This window comes from Theropithecus gelada, chromosome 17 (assembly GCF_003255815.1).
Source record: "Theropithecus gelada isolate Dixy chromosome 17, Tgel_1.0, whole genome shotgun sequence".
In the NCBI taxonomy this organism is placed as follows: Eukaryota; Metazoa; Chordata; class Mammalia; order Primates; family Cercopithecidae; genus Theropithecus; species Theropithecus gelada.
Window position 1 is genome coordinate 53312116 of NC_037685.1, and position 19320 is coordinate 53331435.

Below are 19320 nucleotides of genomic sequence, written 5' to 3' on the forward strand. Positions count from 1 at the left end.
GCAAGACTCCATCTCAAAAAAAAAAAAAAAAAAAAAGATACAACGTGCAGCTCTAACCAGCTTCTACTTAGTTGGAGATTCTCATGTGGTCACTATGTAGCTGTGATTCACAGTCCTAGTTTTAAGACACTGAATACCTCTGGTTATACCAAAAGATGTAAAAATTGATTTAAAAAAAGTAGCTGGGCAGGTGGCGTACGTCTACAGTCCCAGCTACCGAGGAAGCTGAGGCAGGGGGATTGCTTGAGCCCAGGAGTCCAAGACCAGCCTGGGTAACATAGTGAGACGCTCTTTTTTTTCTTTTTTTTAAAATAAAGATAGACTTAATTCACTTTTAATTAAAAACACAAACATATTAGAACGAATGAACAATAGATGATGAGAATCACTCTCCCAAATCAAAAGCTCACCCAGACAGACCTGCCCCGCGTGGACCTGATGAAGAGTGACGCCCCAGGGGATCTCCCTTGTCATACTGCTTGCATGCTTAGCATCAGCCACCCGCCTCCAGCCGTTTGATTTCCTGAGCAGGGATGCAAATTGTGATTAGGTTTTCCTTTTAGGAGGTTTTCCTTTTAGGAGTCATGGGCCTGTGTGGGCAGAAGCAGGTCCCTCAGGAGGGACACCCGGAAACGGCCCTCCCCATGACTGATTGTAGCTGACCGCCTGTGCTCGGGTGTATCCGCCTGCCAACTGTACAGTGGGGCCTCTGTGTACCAGGGCCTGGTCTTGTGCTGCCGGCCGGGTTTGCGCGTAATCCGCTGCATTGTGAACTGTTATGCTGCAATTAGAATGTAAATCAGAAGCTCCTTGGCAGAGTGGGAGGTTACACAAAGGGGAGGCAAGGGCATGAACATATTCTGGGGGGAAGATGGCCTAAAATGTTTACGTTTCCTGCTGTGACTACCTCTTACATTTCTCTCACATGCGCTCTGTTCACTTGGAGGTGAATGGTCCTTTGATTTCTTCTCTCCTCTTACCAGCCAGCATTCATATGGGTCTGGTTCTCCACCTCTGCGTGAATTCCCAGGAAGTTGCCTTCTCACCTATTTCATTTTCTGAGCAGGAAGCCGTCTCAGCAGGCTGCCTGCGTGGCCTGTCCTTTTCCGGCAGTCCAGGGAGGCTCTGCCATTTCACTGAGTGGCTTTTAACATCATTGTCAACGTGAGCAGGTGCCCTGAGACCCTGTAACAGAGCAAGGCAGGCCCACTGATGGTTACTCAGATGCTGACTCTGGAAGAGAATCGGTACAAAGCAGGGGCTCCAAGGAGGAGCAGAACCGGGCTCCACCATCGTTTCGTAGGCTTTGAGGTCAAGGACAGGAACAGCAGTCTTGTGGCTGGAAGCAGCAGAGCTTGACAAGAGGAAGTCTGTGCGGAGCCACTGCCAACAGGAGATGGGGTCCTGCTGGCAGCTTTTCTGGAGAAGGACGGTGTTGGAAATGAACTGCTGTGGTTTGCTTCAGACTGTGGTGCACCCGGAATGTGTCCGGGGGAAAACGTTGAGGCTTGAGTAAAATAGCACAGCGCAGACACTGGCGACATCTCTCTGGTTTTGGCACAAAGTCACATAGAGCGATGGGCCCAGCGTATGGGGAAGTTGGGGGAGCCAGGAAACAGCCAAGTCCAGCCTCTGCACCACGCCTCAGCTGGAGGGGTTCTACATTTTACTTAGTTGAAAACTGAACCCTAAGAGTTTAGGATTTTTTTTAAGACACAACATTTGAAGCATCTGAGTGAATCGCTGATGGGGCTTCCAGAGTTCCATGTATCTCAGCGCTGCCTTTTCTTCCTGCTGCTCTGAGGCTCACATCACCCCAGAAAGGCTGTGTTCTCCCTCTGCGGCTTTGCCCTGGGCTAGGCCTGTGCGGGCTGTTGTTTTTCCCCCTGAAAGCATCATTATACACATAGTGTATAATGTGCCTCAGCCTCCCAAGTAGCTGGGACTACAGGCACATGCCACCACGCCTGGCTAATTTTTTGTATTTTTAGTAGAATTGGGGTTTCTCCATGTTGGCCAAGCTGGTCTTGAACTCCTGACCTCAAATGACCTGCCCACCTTGGCCTCCCAAAGTGCTAGGATTACAGGTGTGAGCCACCGCGCCTGGCCTTGAGATTTGTTTTCCTAGCAGCAATTTTCCATAAGAAGTAGACTTTTTATAGCATTATTTATGATTTTGTGGGTGGCCATTTTCTGAGTAGTCACGTTGGTGAGCAATAAAACCCTATTGAAAAGAGAGATACTGCTGATTTATGAATTTAGAGATACCTGTATCGCCATTAGCAAGCACATAAATAACATCAACCACATACTCATTAAAAATCCCCAAAATGCTGCAAAGCTTCTATGTTAGTATTCTAACTCTAAAAAATAAAAATAAAAATAAATAAATGAAAATGCTGTTGCTGTAACACCTTCTAGCAATCACTACCAATAGGTGCTTGAGCAGTAAATATAAATGATGGATTTCGGCTCCCTCAGTTTGAAGTTGGGAAGTTAACAGGCCAGGGGTAAGGGTCCCTAGAAGTAGAAGATGGGGGTGAGGAGTCCCCAAGAGAAAATGCAAAAAGAAGGGAGGCGGGAGGTGACAGATTACACCGCATCCCTCTTCCCTTGTGGGAGCCAGCCTTCGTGCCTTCCATCAGCTGCAGGTAGAAGCCAGGTGAGGCCACTGGAGCCCCATGGGCCATCAAGGCTGGATGCATCTCTGGGTAAGGATGTGGGGAGCAGGCGGATATGGGGCTTGTGTTCCAAGGCTGTTTTTGGAGTCAGGGCTTACACTCTTTGCTTCAAAACTTATTGTAGTAAACGGTATTCCCAGAGGACCCCTCAATGAAAGTATCACTGCCCTCATAGAATGGAAGTGAACATACTCACATTCATACACGATGGATTCTTTTTGCTGTTGTATTTGTTTTAAAAGTCGAGGCCTGGCCGGGCGCGGTGGCTCAAGCCTGTAATCCCAGCACTTTGGGAGGCCGAGACGGGTGGATCACGAGGTCAGGAGATCGACACCATCCTGGCTAACACGGTGAAACCCCGTCTCTACTAAAAGATACAAAAAAAACTAGCCGGGCGAGGTGGCGGGTGCCTGTAGTCCCAGCTACTCCGGAGGCTGAGGCAGGAGAATGGCGTGAACCCGGGAGGCGGAGCTTGCAGTGAGCTGAGATCCGGCCACTGCACTCCAGCCTGGGCGACACAGCGAGACTCCGTCTCAAAAAAAAAAAAAAAAAAAAAGTCGAGGCCTTTCCTTTCTTTCACACTCTATAATACTGTTGTTTTTCCCCCGAAAGCATCATTATACACGTAGTGTACTAACAAAAAGTGCACCAGGAATTAGCACTGGGGCCTGAAGTCCTCCGGAATGCCCCTTTTATTAGGGCAAAGTCTTTCCTCTCTTTCCTTTCCATTTTTTGTTGTTGTTGTTGTTTCTATTTAAAAGCTCTATTTTAGGCCGGGCGCGGTGGCTCATGCCTGTAATCCTGGCATTTTGGGAGGCCAAGGCAGACGAATCACGAGGTCAGGAGATCGAGACCATCCTGGCTAACACGGTGAAACCCTGTCTCTACTAAAAATACAAAAAATTATCCTGGCGTAGTGACTGGCGCCTGTAGTCCCAGCTACTCAGGAGGCTGAGGCAGGAGAATTGCTTGAACCCGGGAGGCGGAGCTTGCAGTGAGCTGAGATTGTGCCACTGCACTCCAGCCTGGGCGACAGAGGGAGACTCTGTCTCAAAAAAAATAAATAAATAAAAAGCTCTATTTTAAAGAAAGGTCAAAGGGAAAAAGACCACCTGTGTTTGCTCTGCCCTAATTCAAATTGCCGTCAGTTTCCTTTGTTCCTGTCTAGTCTCTATTATGAACATGCTGCTCAAGTTTTTATTCATTCTTAATGACTTTACGGGATTTCATTTAGCTGGTCTTTTTTTTTTTTTCTTTTAAATCCAATCTTTCCCTTATTGGGGGATGTGTTAAGGTCAGGCCTCGGTGAGCCTCTCTGCCCAGGTGGTCTCTCCTTCTGAAGTCTTTTCCGGAATAATTCTGGGAGTGGGCTTGCCCTGTGGGAGAGGAACATTTTTATGACTTGACAGGTGTAGCTGAGATGCCCCCAGAGGGGAGACCCGCTTCTCCTCCGGCAGCTGTGCACGTAGGCTTGTTCCCAGCAGCCTGGCCAGGGTGGTCCACCCGGTGTTTCTCATCTTCTTTCCCCGGAGCGCTGACTCCTGCGCGTCCTCTCGGAAGGCTCTTGACAGGACGGGTGTTTTATGGGCGTGATTCAGTGTCCTCTTGCATCAGTTCAGTGTGGTGGTGTTCAATCAACCCTTGCAGCGTTAGCAAAATTTGCTCAAGTCATTCCGCAGGAATGTCTGTGTCTTGCTTCCAAGAAAGCTTGTAAGTGCTGGCAACAGGCCGAGCAGCTCCCAAACCTGACCACAAGCCTCTGAGTAATTGTGGGGCAGCACTTAGCAGTCTTTTATTTTCGACTTATTAAAGTCCCATCTCGGCCTCACCTTCTCCCTGGAAGGTGGCGTGGGTGGGGACCGCTGGGTCACATCTTTTCCACCCTTGCCATGGAGCCAGTTTCCTGCTGCATGTGGGAGAAGCAACATGTGGTGAAGAGCATAGAAAACGAAAACATGTGGGTACAGTATGTGCAAGTGGAGGGAACAAAGTCACCATTCTGGCTAGTTTCTCTTTTTTTTTTTTTTTTTTTTTTGAGACAGAGTCTCGCTCTGCCGCCCAGGCTGGAGTGCAGTGGCGCGATCTCGGCTCACTGCAAGCTCCGCCTCCCGGGTTCACGCCATTCTCCTGCCTCAGCCTCCCGAGTAGCTGGGACTACAGGCGCCCGCCACCTCGCCCGGCTAGTTTTTTGTATTTTTTTAGTAGAGACGGGGTTTCACCGTGTTAGCCAGGATGGTCTCGATCTCCTGACCTCAAGTGACCCACCCGTCTCAGCCTCCCAAAGTGCTGGGATTACAGGCTTGAGCCACCGCGCCCGGCCGCTAGTTTCTCATGAGAGTCTCATGACTCATTGTGATAGTTCTCAATATAAACTTAATCTAGGCCGGGCACGGTGGCTCACACCTGTAATCCCAGCACTTTGGGAGGCTGAGACGGGTGGGTCACTTGAGGTCAGGAGTTTGAGACCAGCCTGACCAACATGGTGAAACCCCATCGCTACTAAAAATACAAAGTTATCCAGGTGTGGCTCACACCTGTAATCCCAGCACTTTGGGAGGCTGAGGCGGGTGGGTCACTTGAGGTCAGGAGTTTGAGACCAGCCTGACCAACATGGAGAAACCGTGTCTCTACTAAAGACGCAAAATTAGCTGGGCATGGTGGCGCATGCTTGTAATCCCAGATATTCAGAGGCTGAAGCAGGAGAATCACTCGAACCCGGGAGGCGGAGGTTGTAGTGAGCCAGGATCCCGCCATTGCACTCCAGCCTGGACAGCAAGAGCGAAATTCCATCTCAATAATAATAAGAAGAAGAATAGACTTAATCTCTAACTCTGTAACTCCCTGTAGCATTTGCAAGAGCTGGATGTTTCTCAGAGGGAGAGTCTAGTACCCCGGCTCATGCTCGAGTTAGTTCTATACAAGTGATTGTTCTTGTCTGGGTCAGTCCTTGAACATCTCTGGAGATGAGGAAATCACCGAGATTTAACTTTGTTCCATCCTTTCTTTCACTAGAGACTGAGGTGGACATGCTGGTGTAATCCTTTCTTCTTGGTCGCTGCCCTGGGGTGATCTACACGAGCCCAGTGCTTGCTTCATGTCGCCCTCGTAGGGCTGAAGGTGGCAGAGTACTCTCCTTCTCACTCTTGCATTTCTTTATTGGACACTCACCTAAGATAAAACCTTTTGTGACTCCTGACTCTTAATTTTTCTCCTGTTTCTCAGTTGACAGTGGACTTGTGCCCAAACTCTGGCTGAGGAGTGCAAGGACTTGAATAGAACCTCATCCAAATTCCTGGGTAGCAAGTCTGTGTTCCTAGTGGTGATGGTAGTAGTAAAGTTATGGTAGTGTTTGCACAAGAAAAATGTGAAAATTCAGGACCAAGTTTGGGGAAAAAGTAGAGCAAAACAAAATAGATCAAAAGCTTGGAATTAGTAAAAAAGAAGTGGATGAGGAAGAATGATATGAAGAAAAATGAGAAAAGCAAGTGAAAATGAGGGCATGCAAAAAATACATGAACCAGAAAATTAAATCTAGGAATGGGATGATTACAGAGAAGGAAAGATGATTCTGTGTCGCTGGTAATCAGTAGAGGAGATAGTCACGGAGGATTTACCCATCAAATATCGTGTGCCTCCAGCACGCAAGTTTCTCTCCTGCCTTCCTCCTCTGGGACTGTCTGAAGGACCAGAGTACGTACCACCACATCTGTTAACCCTTTGCTATTGTTATGTTGTTAATTGTTAGATGTGTCTTGCTTCCTCCTCTCACAACCCCACAAAGAAACAAAAGTGCTTGATCCAAGATCCCCGAGGGTATCTGTCCCCTGAGAGGGTCAGCTTGGCCAGGCTACAGCATCCAGTCACTCAGTCAAACTCAGTTTAGATGTTGCTGGGAAGGTATTTGGTAGATAGTTGACTTTAAGTAAATGAAATTATTCTCCATAGTCTGGGTGGGCTAAATTCAGTTCATTGAAAGGCCTTGCAAGCAGAACTGAGATCTCCCTAAGGAAGGAGAAATTCCACCTGCAGACTGTGGGCAGTTCCTGCCTGGAATTGCCGGCCTGCCTTCCTGAAGTCCTGTCCATGGCTTTCTGACTTGCCAGGCCCACAGTCACATGAGCCAATTCCTTGAAATAAAACTCTTGATGTATGTGTGTATGTGTGTGAATCTTATGGCTCTGTCTGGTAGAACCCTGAGTGATACATCCCTAAACCTTTCATTCTACTTAATATTTGTGTCACAGCAGTTGGGTATGTTAGTAACTATCTTGCATTTTCTCCTTCACGGATGACAGTCTTGTGGCTCCTTTCAGCCTGGGCATTTTCTCCCACCACATCAGGTGCAAAGTATACATACCCAACTGCTGTGCCACTTGTATATAAGCAAATGATTATTTGTCATTGTTATGATAATATTAGGTCACAGATGTCACAAGGCTTTGGGTGGAATTGAGCTCAGTGGCAAAATTAAGCAACCTGAGCTTCAGAACATCCCATATGGGAAAGCTTTAGTTCAGCACCAAGTGCAGCAAGGAAAACTCAAATGTTTGCCTTGGGGACATGAAATCCTCGTTGTGGAGCTTCTCAACGGAATGCCTTGTGGTCCTTTTCTTTCTCTGTATTTAGCTTCTTGGTAAAAACTCAAGCTTTAAGAAACTATTTCACAAATTCAAACGGGCCAGAAAGGAGGAGTGAGAAAGGGAAAGTATCAAAACGTTTTCCCCTTTTCTAACTTGTTCTACTGGTGAATAGTGACTGATGGGAGACCGACAGCCCTCCTCTAGATGAAATCAGGCAGAGCTGAGAACACGGGAGTTGGAGGGAATGTGGCTCCTCCCACGTCATGGGGCAGCATGGAGGACCCTTCTCAGGCATTAGTCGGGGGCTGTTAGCTCAGATGATACAAACCAAAAGGAACTGCTCTTGGGGGACGCACGTTTCTTCTATTTTGCAATTCTAAAAGTGATTTTTTAAAAATCGGCTCTAAAAATACTCAATACGATTCTAAAAGAGCCAAGCCAAATAACAGGGCAAGTACAGGGTGGCTTCCGTATTTGCATACTTCCCAGGTTGAATACTAAAATGAACACTTGGGGCTGTTTGGAATGTTGGCCTGGAAACCAAGGGTGAGGGACAGTCTGCAGGCTGCCCGGCTGCCTTTCACAGCATTCCAGAGCATTCCAGAGCCCACGGGGGTGCGAGGGGCCACAGCCCAGGCCTTCCAGCAGCCTGGAGAGAGGGCAGGGAGCCACCCTTCCTGCCTCCAGACCTCCTGCCAGGGAGAGCAGGTGGCAGTGCCTGTGTTCCACACAGGCTTCTTGACGGTTCCGGGCGTTTCTGTGGGCCTTCTGTAGCTCCCCCCTACCCCCACGAGGCGCCTGACCCCTTACAGCTTTGCTGTTGGGAGGAAAGGAGGCGACCCTCCTCACCTTCGCAGTGAGCTGCACGGACTGATTCGCTTTCCTTAGCAGCCACAGTGAACATGGGGTAGGGTGATTTAGAACTCGCAGGAAACCCGTGAGATCCCATTTCACCCCACCAGATTAGCCATACTTTGCAAGGGTGTGGACACCAAGCGTGGCGAGGCTGAGGCGCGACGGGACCTGCTCCACACCGTGCTGAGGCCGGGCCGCAGCGAGGGGGAGACGCGGGCACAGGAGCCCCAGACTAGCCACAGGCCACGGCCGCAGGGTGGGAGAGTAAACGCAGGTCCCTGCATGAAGGAGATGGACACATGGCGCGGGCTAATCTGAGAAACAGGATGGTGAGAGACAAGTCACGCAAGGACGCGCGCTCAGTGATTCCGTTTACAGGACGATGAGAAACGGACCAGCGGCAAACGCTGTGGTTGAGGAATGTGGACACGGGCGGCCGGTCTAAAGCGGGAAAGCCGCTACCGCAGAGGGCAGGTGCGGGCCAGAAGCGGGCGGAGTCTGCGGCGGTCGAGGCCGGGGGGTTTGCTTTGTAACTTCTGGAAACGTGGACTGTGGCTTGTTCAGTCTCGATACCTTTGTGTCCCTTGTGCGCACACAAAGCGAAACGCAAAGTGGCTGTCCGAAAGGTTGCTGCGGGTCCCAGTGAGTGGCCCTGGCCCTCGCGGGTGGCGTGGCCCTGGTGGTCCTCGCTCCTGGGCCGGGCCCCTGCTCCCGCCTCGCCAGCGCGCTCTCTGCAGACGCAGGTGTCTAGACCCGCACACGGACCCGAGGCACCGGGGTGTCGCCCGCTGAGCCAGTTAAGGGGCAAGGCGGGGGTTTTGAACCCCTTTTCTCGCCTCTTGGGGGACCCCTGGGGCTGCCCTGGAGGCCCAGGCACCTGGAAGCCAGGCCCGGGCGCCCCAGGCTCGCGGTAGGGCAGAGGGCGCCTCCCTGCAGGCCGCTGTGCCGGTCCCCGCAGAGCCCTCGGCCGAGCAGGCCCCCAGCTCCGAGACGGCCTCTGGGCAAAGACAGGCTCTGCCCGCACCCCGGGGAGGGAGACGCGCTGTGGACCAGCGGCCCGGGCCGTGGCTGGGGCCGGGTGCGCGCGTGGGGAGGTGCCCCGGGGTAGGGAGACCGGGACCAGCCGAGGGCAGGCGGGGCCGCCCGCGCCGCGATGGGAAGGGCGGGCCGCACCGTCCACTGAGCCAGCGCCGCTGCCTCTGCCCCACCGAGCTGCGGGAAAACACAGCGCCCAGACGTATCCGATGAGACCCGGGGCGGCGGATTCCGCGGAGTGCTGCCCGTCTGGGCCGTGGAGGGGAAAAGGTGGCAGCTTCCCTCCGCCCGCCCTCCTGGCAGTGGAAATGCCCAAGGGGGAGGCATCCTCCGACGGGAGGGGCCGCAGATCATTATCTGCGCTTCCCTGCCTCGGTCCCAAAGCCACGTGAGGCCAAGGAACACAGGTGGCTGATCAGACGTCCAACCTCAACACATAACAACTTGCCTCTTGCTTTGAAATTTACATTGCAGAAGATTCTAGGGCCCCACCTTAGCAAACAAACCCATGGTTCTAAGCTGCATTTCATCAAAGAATATCACTTTTTACGAACTCATTAGAAGTTGAACAAGGCCGGACTTGCAGGCGGGTGAAGCCTGGAGAGCACCTTCCCACGTCTTTTGGTGGCTCTAATCTTACTCCCCCCGGGTCCTAGGCAGAAATCTAGAAAATCCTTCCTGCCCTTTTCCTAGGATGCCCCCTCCTCACGCTCCCCTTGTCCTCAGCCTCTCCCACTCCCTACAGCTGCAGGCTGTCCGTTGGTTGTAGGGTGAGATGAGGAGGCAGGGAGGTCAAGAGGAATTGATTTCAAACCCTAGTGGATTGCAGGGACGGAAAAGGTGAATTTGTGTTTGACCATTTCACACACAAAAAAACCATATATATATATATATGACTTTTTTTTTAGACCGAGTCTTGCTCTGACACCCAAGCTGGAGTGCAGTGGTGCAATCTCAGCTCACTGCAACCTCTGCCTCCTGGGTTCAAGCGATTCTTGTGCCTCAGCCTCCTGAGTAGCTGGGACTAGAGGCATGCACCACCATGCCCAGCTAATTTTTTATATTTTTTGTAGAGACAGGGTTTCACCATGTTGGCCAGGCTGGTCTCAAACTCCTGATCTCAGGTGATCTCCACACCTCGGCCTCGGAAAGTGCTGGGATTACAGGCATGAGCCACCACGTCAAGCCATTTATAACATACAATAATATTATAGTTTTGTCCTGCAAAATTCAATCAAAATACTATCATAGGTTGAGCATCCCTAATCTGAAAATCCAAAATCCAAAATGCTCCAAAATCCAAAACTTTTTGAGCACTGACATGAGATAGTGATACCTTTGCTTTTCTGATGGTTTTGTGTACACAAACTATTTCATGCACAAAATTATTGAAAATATTGTGTAAAATTACCTTCAGGCTAGGTGTGTATGAAACATAAATAGATTTTTTGTTTATTCCCAGGTCCCTTCCCCAAAATATCTCATTATGCATATGCTAATATTCCCAAATCTGAAAAATATCAGCCACCCAAAACACTTCTGGTCATAAGCATATTAGATAAATGGTACTCAGCCTGTATAGTGCTTTGGAGAAGATTTTGGGATCCTGCTCTAAAGAAGTTAGGATGGAAGTGGTGGTCATGAAATTGTCTTTTTACAGAACTCATCTATGCCGCCCATTTTCTCCATGTAGGAAGGAATCGTGTCTCCTAGCGACCTGGACCTTGTCATGTCAGAAGGACTGGGCATGCGGTATGCGTTCATTGGACCCCTGGAAACCATGCATCTCAATGCAGAAGGTATGTATCTGGGGCCAGGTGAGGAATTCCATTCTATTTAGTGTTGTCATGGGTTTTGTAAACCATCACATTTTGCCTTTTCTTACAACTGAATAGAGACAGTAGGATATATAGGAGATGATGGCCAGCCCTGGTGTTTCACAGACAAGGCAGGGATGCGAAACGCTGTGTACTGAGATGTCAGTCCATGAGGAGTGCGTGCACCGCAGGGCTCCGTGTGGTGCATTCTGCTCAGGTGAGAGCTCGAAAAGAAGAGAGGTGGGTGATGTCACGGAAACTCCGCTGCGTGTCACCCAGCCTGGCAGAAGGGAAAGTGGTAGTTTCCTGAGGAAGATGATGACATTATTTCCAGAGGCAAGAAGAAAAGACAGGAGGCTGACTTAACCCTTAACCCGCAGGGACCTCTGCTGGATATATCTTCTGCCCAAATATGAGCAAGGTTTTCTTCTAGAAGGCTAGGGAGCCCACAGTGAAGGCTTCCACAGGCTGGGAGCTGGGGAGGGGCCTGTGGGTGGGGCAGACCAGACACTGGCCAGATGCCGCCTCCAGAAGGCTTGGGGGGAATAAGGTCTGAGCCCATTATCTGTGATCTGGTAACTCTAAAGGAAAGACGACTTGAGAAGGACAAGAAGCTTCTGAGAGTGAAACTCTGTCAACCAGATTTTAATTGATCCAAAAAGAAGATGTCATTTGATAACCAATAAAACTTATAGCAAATTAGAACGAAGTAAATTTTAAAAACTATGTATAAAATCTGGAGAGAGATGTAACCTAGATGTTATTATTGCCAGCTATCTCTTGGTACTGAGATTGTAAGTAACTTTTAGTATCTTTTTGCTTGTCTGTGTTATACATTTCTACAGCTACTATAGATTAATAGTAATATTACTAACTTGGAAAACGTATAGAAAGATAAAAGAACTATTGTTTGCAGCTCCATGGTCTGCATTTAACAAAGGATACTGAGAAGCTGGGGCTTATCTAGAAAAAAGTGACCAGATCTCTTGTATGTCTCTCGGTCTGTATCTTTTGTGGGGTGGAAGTGGAGTGAAAGACTGGAAATGGCAAGCAGACAGACAGGTTTGGGCTCAGTACATGGCAGGAAGAACTTTCTAGTAACAGGAGCTGATGTCCAGGAAAGGTCCATGCTTTAAGTGGGTAACTGAGCAGGGGACTTGGTTGCCTGCCTGTGGGAGGTTTAGATGTTGAGAGGAAGCTCCCTCCATGAGAGGGGAGGTTAAGAGTTTGTGACCTCTCTCCGTCTGTTTGACTTCAGTTCTATCATTTCAGTATTACATTTTGGTAATAGTTCAGTCAGTTTTCACAGTAGTTAATGAAATGTGCTGTACGATGAATAATTCAAGGCAGCTTTACTAGACCTGTTCCTGCACATAGCAGGTGCACAGATGATTTCTGAAGTGGATGGGCCGCGTGTCCTGTGCTTCAGTCCTGATCAGAATCAAGCTAAGAGGAGTGGAGGGAAGAGGGGAATCTGCTCCAGCACTTGTGTGTTAGTTTTATGGGAAGATAACCACTGAAGAGAGGAAGATAATGTAGAGAAAGACGGCCTCATGCAATGAAACAAGAGTCTTGTTGTATTATTAACACAAAGTCTTAGATCATTTCAAACGGTGTTTTCAACCAGAACCTCAAAACTTGTGAGCATATTTAAGCATTGGAAAGGTATTTAGATTTGTATATATATTTAAGCATTTGAAATGTATAGAAATTTATACATTTGAAATGTATATAGACGCTGCCTGATAACCACGGTGTTTTTCTTTCTTCTTTTTTCTTCTTGAGAAAAATAAGATAATTGAGGTGTCATAATAAATAGATAGGGACAGAACTGAGAACAGCTTTGACTTTCAAACAAATAGAAACAGAAGCCAATGAAACCAGAAACTCAAGAATCAAATAGAGTGGCAGACAGGAAGGAGGCCCATAACAATTTTTCAAACAAAGCAGATATGATAAGAAAACCTAATTGGCTTCATATGATAATGGTGGACGGATGTAGTTTTCAACTTCAGAGCATTCCAAAGACCAGAGTTGGAGAGTTATAAGATCTGGCTGGGAACCCATGGAAATGTTCATCATTCTTCCCTGTGTCACCCAGAATATATCAAGATTGGAGTTGGGAGAATTTTTCTTCTCTTCTGATACTGTTTTCATAAAGCCAGCATCTCAGGTTAAGGATAGTTATTAGCCTGAAAAGCTACCATTTATCTAGAACTAGTGCAAATATTTTAGGATTTATTTTTAATCTAATGAAATAGTGTCTGAGAAACAGGAGGCCAGCGCGCCATTGCCTTTTGGCTCCTTTTACAAACAACACCCTTGAAGGACGTGCCCTCAGAATGGGGGTTCTGGCCTGTGGAGCCAGTGGGCCGACTCCTTACCCTGGCTTTCCAGCCTACTGGCTGTATAACCTTGGGCAAGTGACTTAAGTTCACTGCATCTCAGTTTCCCCATCTGTGAAATGGGGACAACAGTAACTGCTTCCTCAGGGTGGTGTGAGAATCGAACCAGATGGAAGCTCTTAGCTGGATTGCTGGCACCTATTAAGTCCTTAATAAATGTTGTATTCAAACAGAGTTTTCTCTTGTTTGTTTCATGTACTACTTTTCTAGTTTTTTTTGTTGTTGTTGTTTTATTTTTAGTTTTTAAAATTCTTCCAAAAAGATTCACAAGTGCAGAGAGAGGAATAAATACAGATTAGGATTTTTGCTGTGGCGTGGAGAAGCCTCTAGAGGCAGGTACCTAGAGTTTCCCAGCCGGGTTTATTTCTTTGCTAAGCTTTAGACTCACAGGTCAGTAGAGAGACGAACTGCTCTGTCTTGTCCCTGGGGCTGTTTGGGTTCCTCCTGCGTTTTGTTCCACTTGAAATGAGGACATCTCAGAATCTGGCAGCGTGGAAATACCTCCAGGGGAAGTGGATGTTTATTTACCATTTTGCCTCACAGATTTCCTGTCCTGTGTAGACACTTGCCTTTGTTAAAACTGAGATGCCTGGTGGCTAGTGGGTTTGGTTGATTGACGGGAAGTGATTATTTGCCAGCCAGTGGAAGAAGGTGAGCCGATGGGCGGGGACTTGGTGAGGTAAGGTGAGGGGCCCAGGTCGGTTCTGCCTCCCCTACCCTGGGCAAGTCCTCACTCAGGTGGGAATTTGATCCTGAGAGGAGGAATGAGATAATGTCGCTCTGTGCTTTGAGGCATTTTTGATCTTCCTTAATGAGTTCTGTGAAACCCTGTCTCCAAAAAGCAGGTGATTCACATAGGTATGGGTTCACAGCTGTGTGAAGGAAAGCCGGACTTCCCCGGTATGGGTGGCAATCAGGGCTCTCCAAGGAGCTGATGTCTGGAATCCCTCCTAGTGGCTGTGGCCTCGGGCTGGGGTCAAGGCCTCCTCTGGTGCCTGCTCCATACATGGGAACAGAAAGGATTCCTGCCTGTGCACCTGGGCACTCACTGAAACCCGCTGTTCCTCAGAGGCCCACAGCCCAAGGCTCCCAAGTTATAAAGCAGCAAGTTAAGCTACATCCAATCTCACGAGAATCAATTCTTTTTTCTACCTTTTTTCTTTTTCTGCATAAACATCTCTTAAGAAATTAGGTTCAGAATCTTCTAAAAAGCCAAGCTGTACAAGGATTTTGGAAGAATTAGAACTCAGAAGGAGGAGGTCAGAAGGACAGAGGGCATGGAAGCATAGAAGAAAAAGTACAGGGGAGGCTGGATTCGATAGAAATCGTGGGGAAGGGCAGACCAGGGGGATCAAAAGTGACGTGGGCTGTGTTGTGCTTTTCCTATTTCCAAAGAAATTGGCATTTTAGAGTAATTTACACCCAATTCCCCTCTTATGGTGTAGAGAAACCAAAATACTTGTTGAAAATAAATTATACCTCCGTAAAATGGAAGTGGGGGAGTTGCAAAGAACAATCACAGTCATAAGTTTACTGGAACATGGTTGTAAATAATCAGGCAGATGCAGGTCGTGAGTCTAAGTCACGGCGAACTCCTGTCCTTGGAGCACCCGGAGGCTGCACCCATCTCATGGTGAGCACGTGCTGTGGGAGCCTGAACTTTGTCACAGACAGTGAGGGCTCTTCGTCCCAACAGCATGTTACAAAAAGTTTTTATATCACTAAGACTGACATTTCAAAGGGTTTCCTGAATAAAAATGGGGAAAAGTATGAATTGCACTATCATGAATTCCAGCTTTATTCCAGAATAAAGCATTAGAATAAAATGCTTTATTCTGTTTTGTAGAAATAGATGTCCCTTTAAAACTTTACAAAAGGAAAGGAAAGAAAGTTCTAGAAAGCTCCTGGGAGATTCAAATGGTTTCAGAGGACAGGGGGAGATAAACACTTGCTCAGAGAATGTTCCAGAGGGCAAGTGCTGCGTGAACTGAACCCCTGGCCTGTTGCTGCTCTGGTAGGAGAGGGAGATGGAACCGGCTGCTGAGGGGTCTTGTGAGGGCACCTGCCTGCCTGCAAGGCGGGGATATGCAGCCACAGCCACGCTTCCCATTTTCTTCTAATTTAATATATTTTCAACTTGATTCTTGTGTCCCTGCCCCTCACCCCAAAAGGAAACAATAAACTGTATTTGTGTCTAGATTTATCTCCTTTCGTTTTAATACATAAACAAGTAGCAAAAGTGAAGTAAATAATTTCCCAAATGAAATAAATGTGTAGGTTGTTTTCTGTTCTGCAGAAACGCTAGGCCACCTCCAGTACCTGTGCAGTGCTGGAACGCTCAAGAGCCTTCCAGAATTCTGCACTGCCAAATCAGCACAGGTTAAATGAGATGAAACCCCTTCTTTTACAAACAGAGCACCCATCCGTTACTTTCAGGTGCGCATGTCAGGAAAGTTGGTATGTTTGGGTCGTTCACCATTCAGAACCATTTTGGGGGAAATTTTAGCACACTGAGAGAGAAGAACCATTTGAAGCAAATAAATTGCAACCCAGTGATTTTAGGCTTTCACATCAGCACAGGTCAATCAAAACTAAACCCCAAAGCTGATGTTTGTTTGTTTATTTTTTGCTTTTTGAGCGTATCTAGTACTGATGGTTCGTATTTTAAGTTGATCATCCACAGTTTTTGTGCGGAGTGGGAAGCTGAGCTGGGGCAGGCTCTGCACGTTCTGCGGCTTCCTTTGTCCCCGTGTTATCGTTGTAGGCGGACTGGCCAGTTGCTGAGCCTTTAAGGGTTTGAAAGATGTGGGAAACGGGTCAGGGTGGCGGCAGTAGCCCAGGCTGTGTCCTCCATGGCGCCCAGAACCAGAAACGCCGCCTCCTCCCTTTCCAGGATCCCGGCCCGGGCTTCTGACTTGACTTGCTAAGCACAGGCCGGCACCGGCGCATTCGCCTCCCGGCAGCAGGGAGGGGAGGAATGTGAGGGAGAGTGAGTCTGCGGGGCCGGCGGGTCGGGGCAGGCTGGTGCCGGGTGGGGGCCGTGACTGGCCTGCGCTTTCCCCTGGGCGCACCCCATTCTTGCGCAGTCAGCCTAACCCGTGCGGCTCCCTCCCTCTCCCTCCAGGATAAGTCTCTTCACCAAAGTCCCAGGGCCCTCTCCTTAGAATCTGAGAAATCATGGTTCCCCAAGGCTGGGGGCAGCAGGGGCGTGGGGAGCGTGCATGGGGGCTTGTGCAGCCGAGCGCCTGGCTCCATCCACCCAAACCAGCAGGGCACAAGCCAACATGAGCTCTCCAGCCAGTGCTTCAAGTACCTGCAGCCTTGACCGTACCCAGTACAGTGGGGTCTCACTCTGTCACCCAGGTTGGAGTGCGGAGATGCTATCTCCGCTCACCGCAGCTCAGTGCTAACAGATCTGTGGCCTAACAGTGAGATAAGTGATGGGTTTACCTGAGATCTGACATCTTTAATTCTTGGAAAATGCGTTTAAGCGTTGTACACAAATAACCCCGTACATGGCTGGAGGAAACACTTTTGGTGACATTAGGACTTACTGGGGTAGCCAACAAATCCGTGTGTGAACGCAGGCCAACCGGAGTGTCTCATGAGATCGTGAGATGCACCAGCAGAGGTGGCATGCGAGGTCTGAGGGACCTGGCACTTTTTTTTTTTTTTTTTTGAGATGGAGTCTCGCTCTGTTGCCCAGGCTGGAGTACAGTGGTGTGATCTCAGCCCACTGCAACCTCTGCTTCCCAGGTTCAAGCAATTCTCCTGCCTCAGCCTCCCAAGTAGCTGAGATTACAGGCACCAGCCATGCCACCTGGCTGATTTTTTGGTGTGTTTAGTAGAGACAGGGTTTTACCATGTTGGCTAGGCTGGTCTTGAACTCCCAGCCTCAGGTGATCTACCCGCCTTGGCCTCCCAAAGTGCTGGGATTACAGGCATGAGCTACCATGCCCAGCCAGGCCCAGCACTTTTTGACATTCAAACACCCAGGAGCCAGTGTGGGCAGTGGGTAATGGGGAGGGTTGCTTCTCCGGTGCCAGCAGGCCCATACACATTCCCCAGCTCTGTCTTGTCTTCACAGGAAGGGAGGAATATAGCTTATCTTGACCCCAGGGTAAAACTCTCTGAATGCATTTCTGAGTTTAACTAAGAATGTTTTTTCTGAGATTGTGGATTCTTGTCTTCATGCAATTCCAGGTATGTTAAGCTACTGCGACAGATACAGCGAAGGCATGAAACATGTCCTAAAGACTTTTGGACCCATTCCAGAGTTTTCCAGGGCCACCGCTGAGAAGGTTAACCAGGTGCGTAGACTCACTGTGGAGAAGCATGTCGGCCACCTGGAGCACTTGCCGCCCCTCACCTCTGTGGTGGGTGGGCTTGCATCTGCAGCTGGAATCTTGGCCCTTGATCTCAGTGTTTCCTCATTCATAACTTTGTTCATGCTTCCATCATGTCACCAGGACACCTTAAGGACAGGGTGACCAGTAAACTGGTAGCTCACTGTGACTTCTCTCTGAGGGACTGAGGTCTTTCAAGATTTCGAAAGCTGCCGTTCATTGAGGGTTTACTGCTTTTGCTTTGAAAGTAGTTTCTGCACAGTTTGCATAAACAAGAGCGATAATTACACTCCTGGTAAATTATTTCCTCTTTATTGTCCTTTTTTTCCTTCTCCTTCTCGCAGGACATGTGCGTGAAGGTCCCTGATGACCCAGAGCACTTAGCTGCCAGGAGGCAGTGGAGGGACGAGTGCCTCATGAGACTTGCCAAGTTGAAGAGTCAGGTGCAGCCCCAGTGAATTTCTTGTAATGCAGCTGCCACTCCTCTCATTGGAGGCCCTGTTTGGGAACACTGGGAGCTCGTCATCAGCCCTCTGTGACACAGGGAGCAGCCCACGGAGATCCTAAGCTGGCTGTCTTGTGTGCAGGCCGAGTGCGGTGGTGCAGGCCGGTGGTAGCCCTGGGCCTGGCGGCACAGCAGCACTTGCGTTCTCGGGGCTGTCGATTTCCTGCCACCTGGGCAGATAACCTGGAGATTTTCACTTTTTCTTTTCAGCTTGATTACGTATGACTATATTTTACAGCCAGTGATTGTAGTTTCATGTTAATATGTGGCAAAATATTTTTGTAATTATTTTCTAATCCCTTTCTGAGTACTCTGCGGCCCTGCCTTTATGAGGTACCTCCCTTCGTTTTGCTAACGCTTATTCTGAATAAACGTTTTTGATTCCTTACAGATGTCTTTTTCCTTCTCACTTTTTTTCTGAGAAACACAGCATTTGATCCTGTGACCGGCGTATTTTAGGGTGACCACGACGAGTAAGTCATAAGCAGATACTTTTTCCCAGGCCCTTCGTCCATCACTCAGCAGACATCCAGCAATGTGTGCTTTTCCCGGAGTAGCTTCCAGTGTCCTGAGGCTGTATGATCAGATGATGTTTTTGAAACACCACTGACTGCCCAGCCCTTAGACACCCCATGTCTCTAGCAAATTAAAGGCACCAAAGTTCTACACTAAAGTACCTGTTTGATCCAACATTCCATTATTGTCTTTGATGTGGTCTTTTCCTAGATCTAGTCCCAGTACAGGCCCCACCACCCGCAAGGCCATGCACACCACAGTGGCCAGATGCCACCACTGGGCTCCCTTGACACTTCCCAGCCTTGCAGCTTCTGGTGCCCAGCTTCGTCCAGCAGGGAGATACCTTTTCTTGGGGCCAGGGCTGTGGAGGTGTTGGAAGCAGTGCCCCGGTCAGGAGCCATGTAGAAGTGGTCATCTTGGCTAACCTGTGCTCACAGGCTCCTGCCTCGCACTTGCTTATTCTCACAGCATGCGCTGAGCGACTCTGATGTGCCAGGCATCCCACAGGTGGCCCCTGCCCTTCAGAGGGTCACCATAAGAGAACACAAATTAATAATAAAACAGGACTGGTGCTCCAGAG

At 48.9% G+C, this 19320-nt stretch overlaps 1 protein-coding gene across 2 annotated transcripts in view; it reads left to right on the top strand.

The window, feature by feature from the left end:
- Positions 1–18616, top strand: part of CRYL1 (crystallin lambda 1) — a 113233-nt gene extending 94617 nt beyond the window's left edge. For both annotated transcript variants that reach the window (XM_025364691.1, XM_025364692.1), the window contains 3 exons: positions 10845–10950; positions 17577–17683; positions 18064–18616. In XM_025364691.1, coding sequence (XP_025220476.1) covers positions 10845–10950; positions 17577–17683; positions 18064–18177 — 327 coding nt within the window. In that variant the 3' untranslated portion in view covers positions 18178–18616. The remainder of the gene's footprint in view (positions 1–10844; positions 10951–17576; positions 17684–18063) is intronic.
- Positions 18617–19320: the final 704 nt, after the last annotated feature.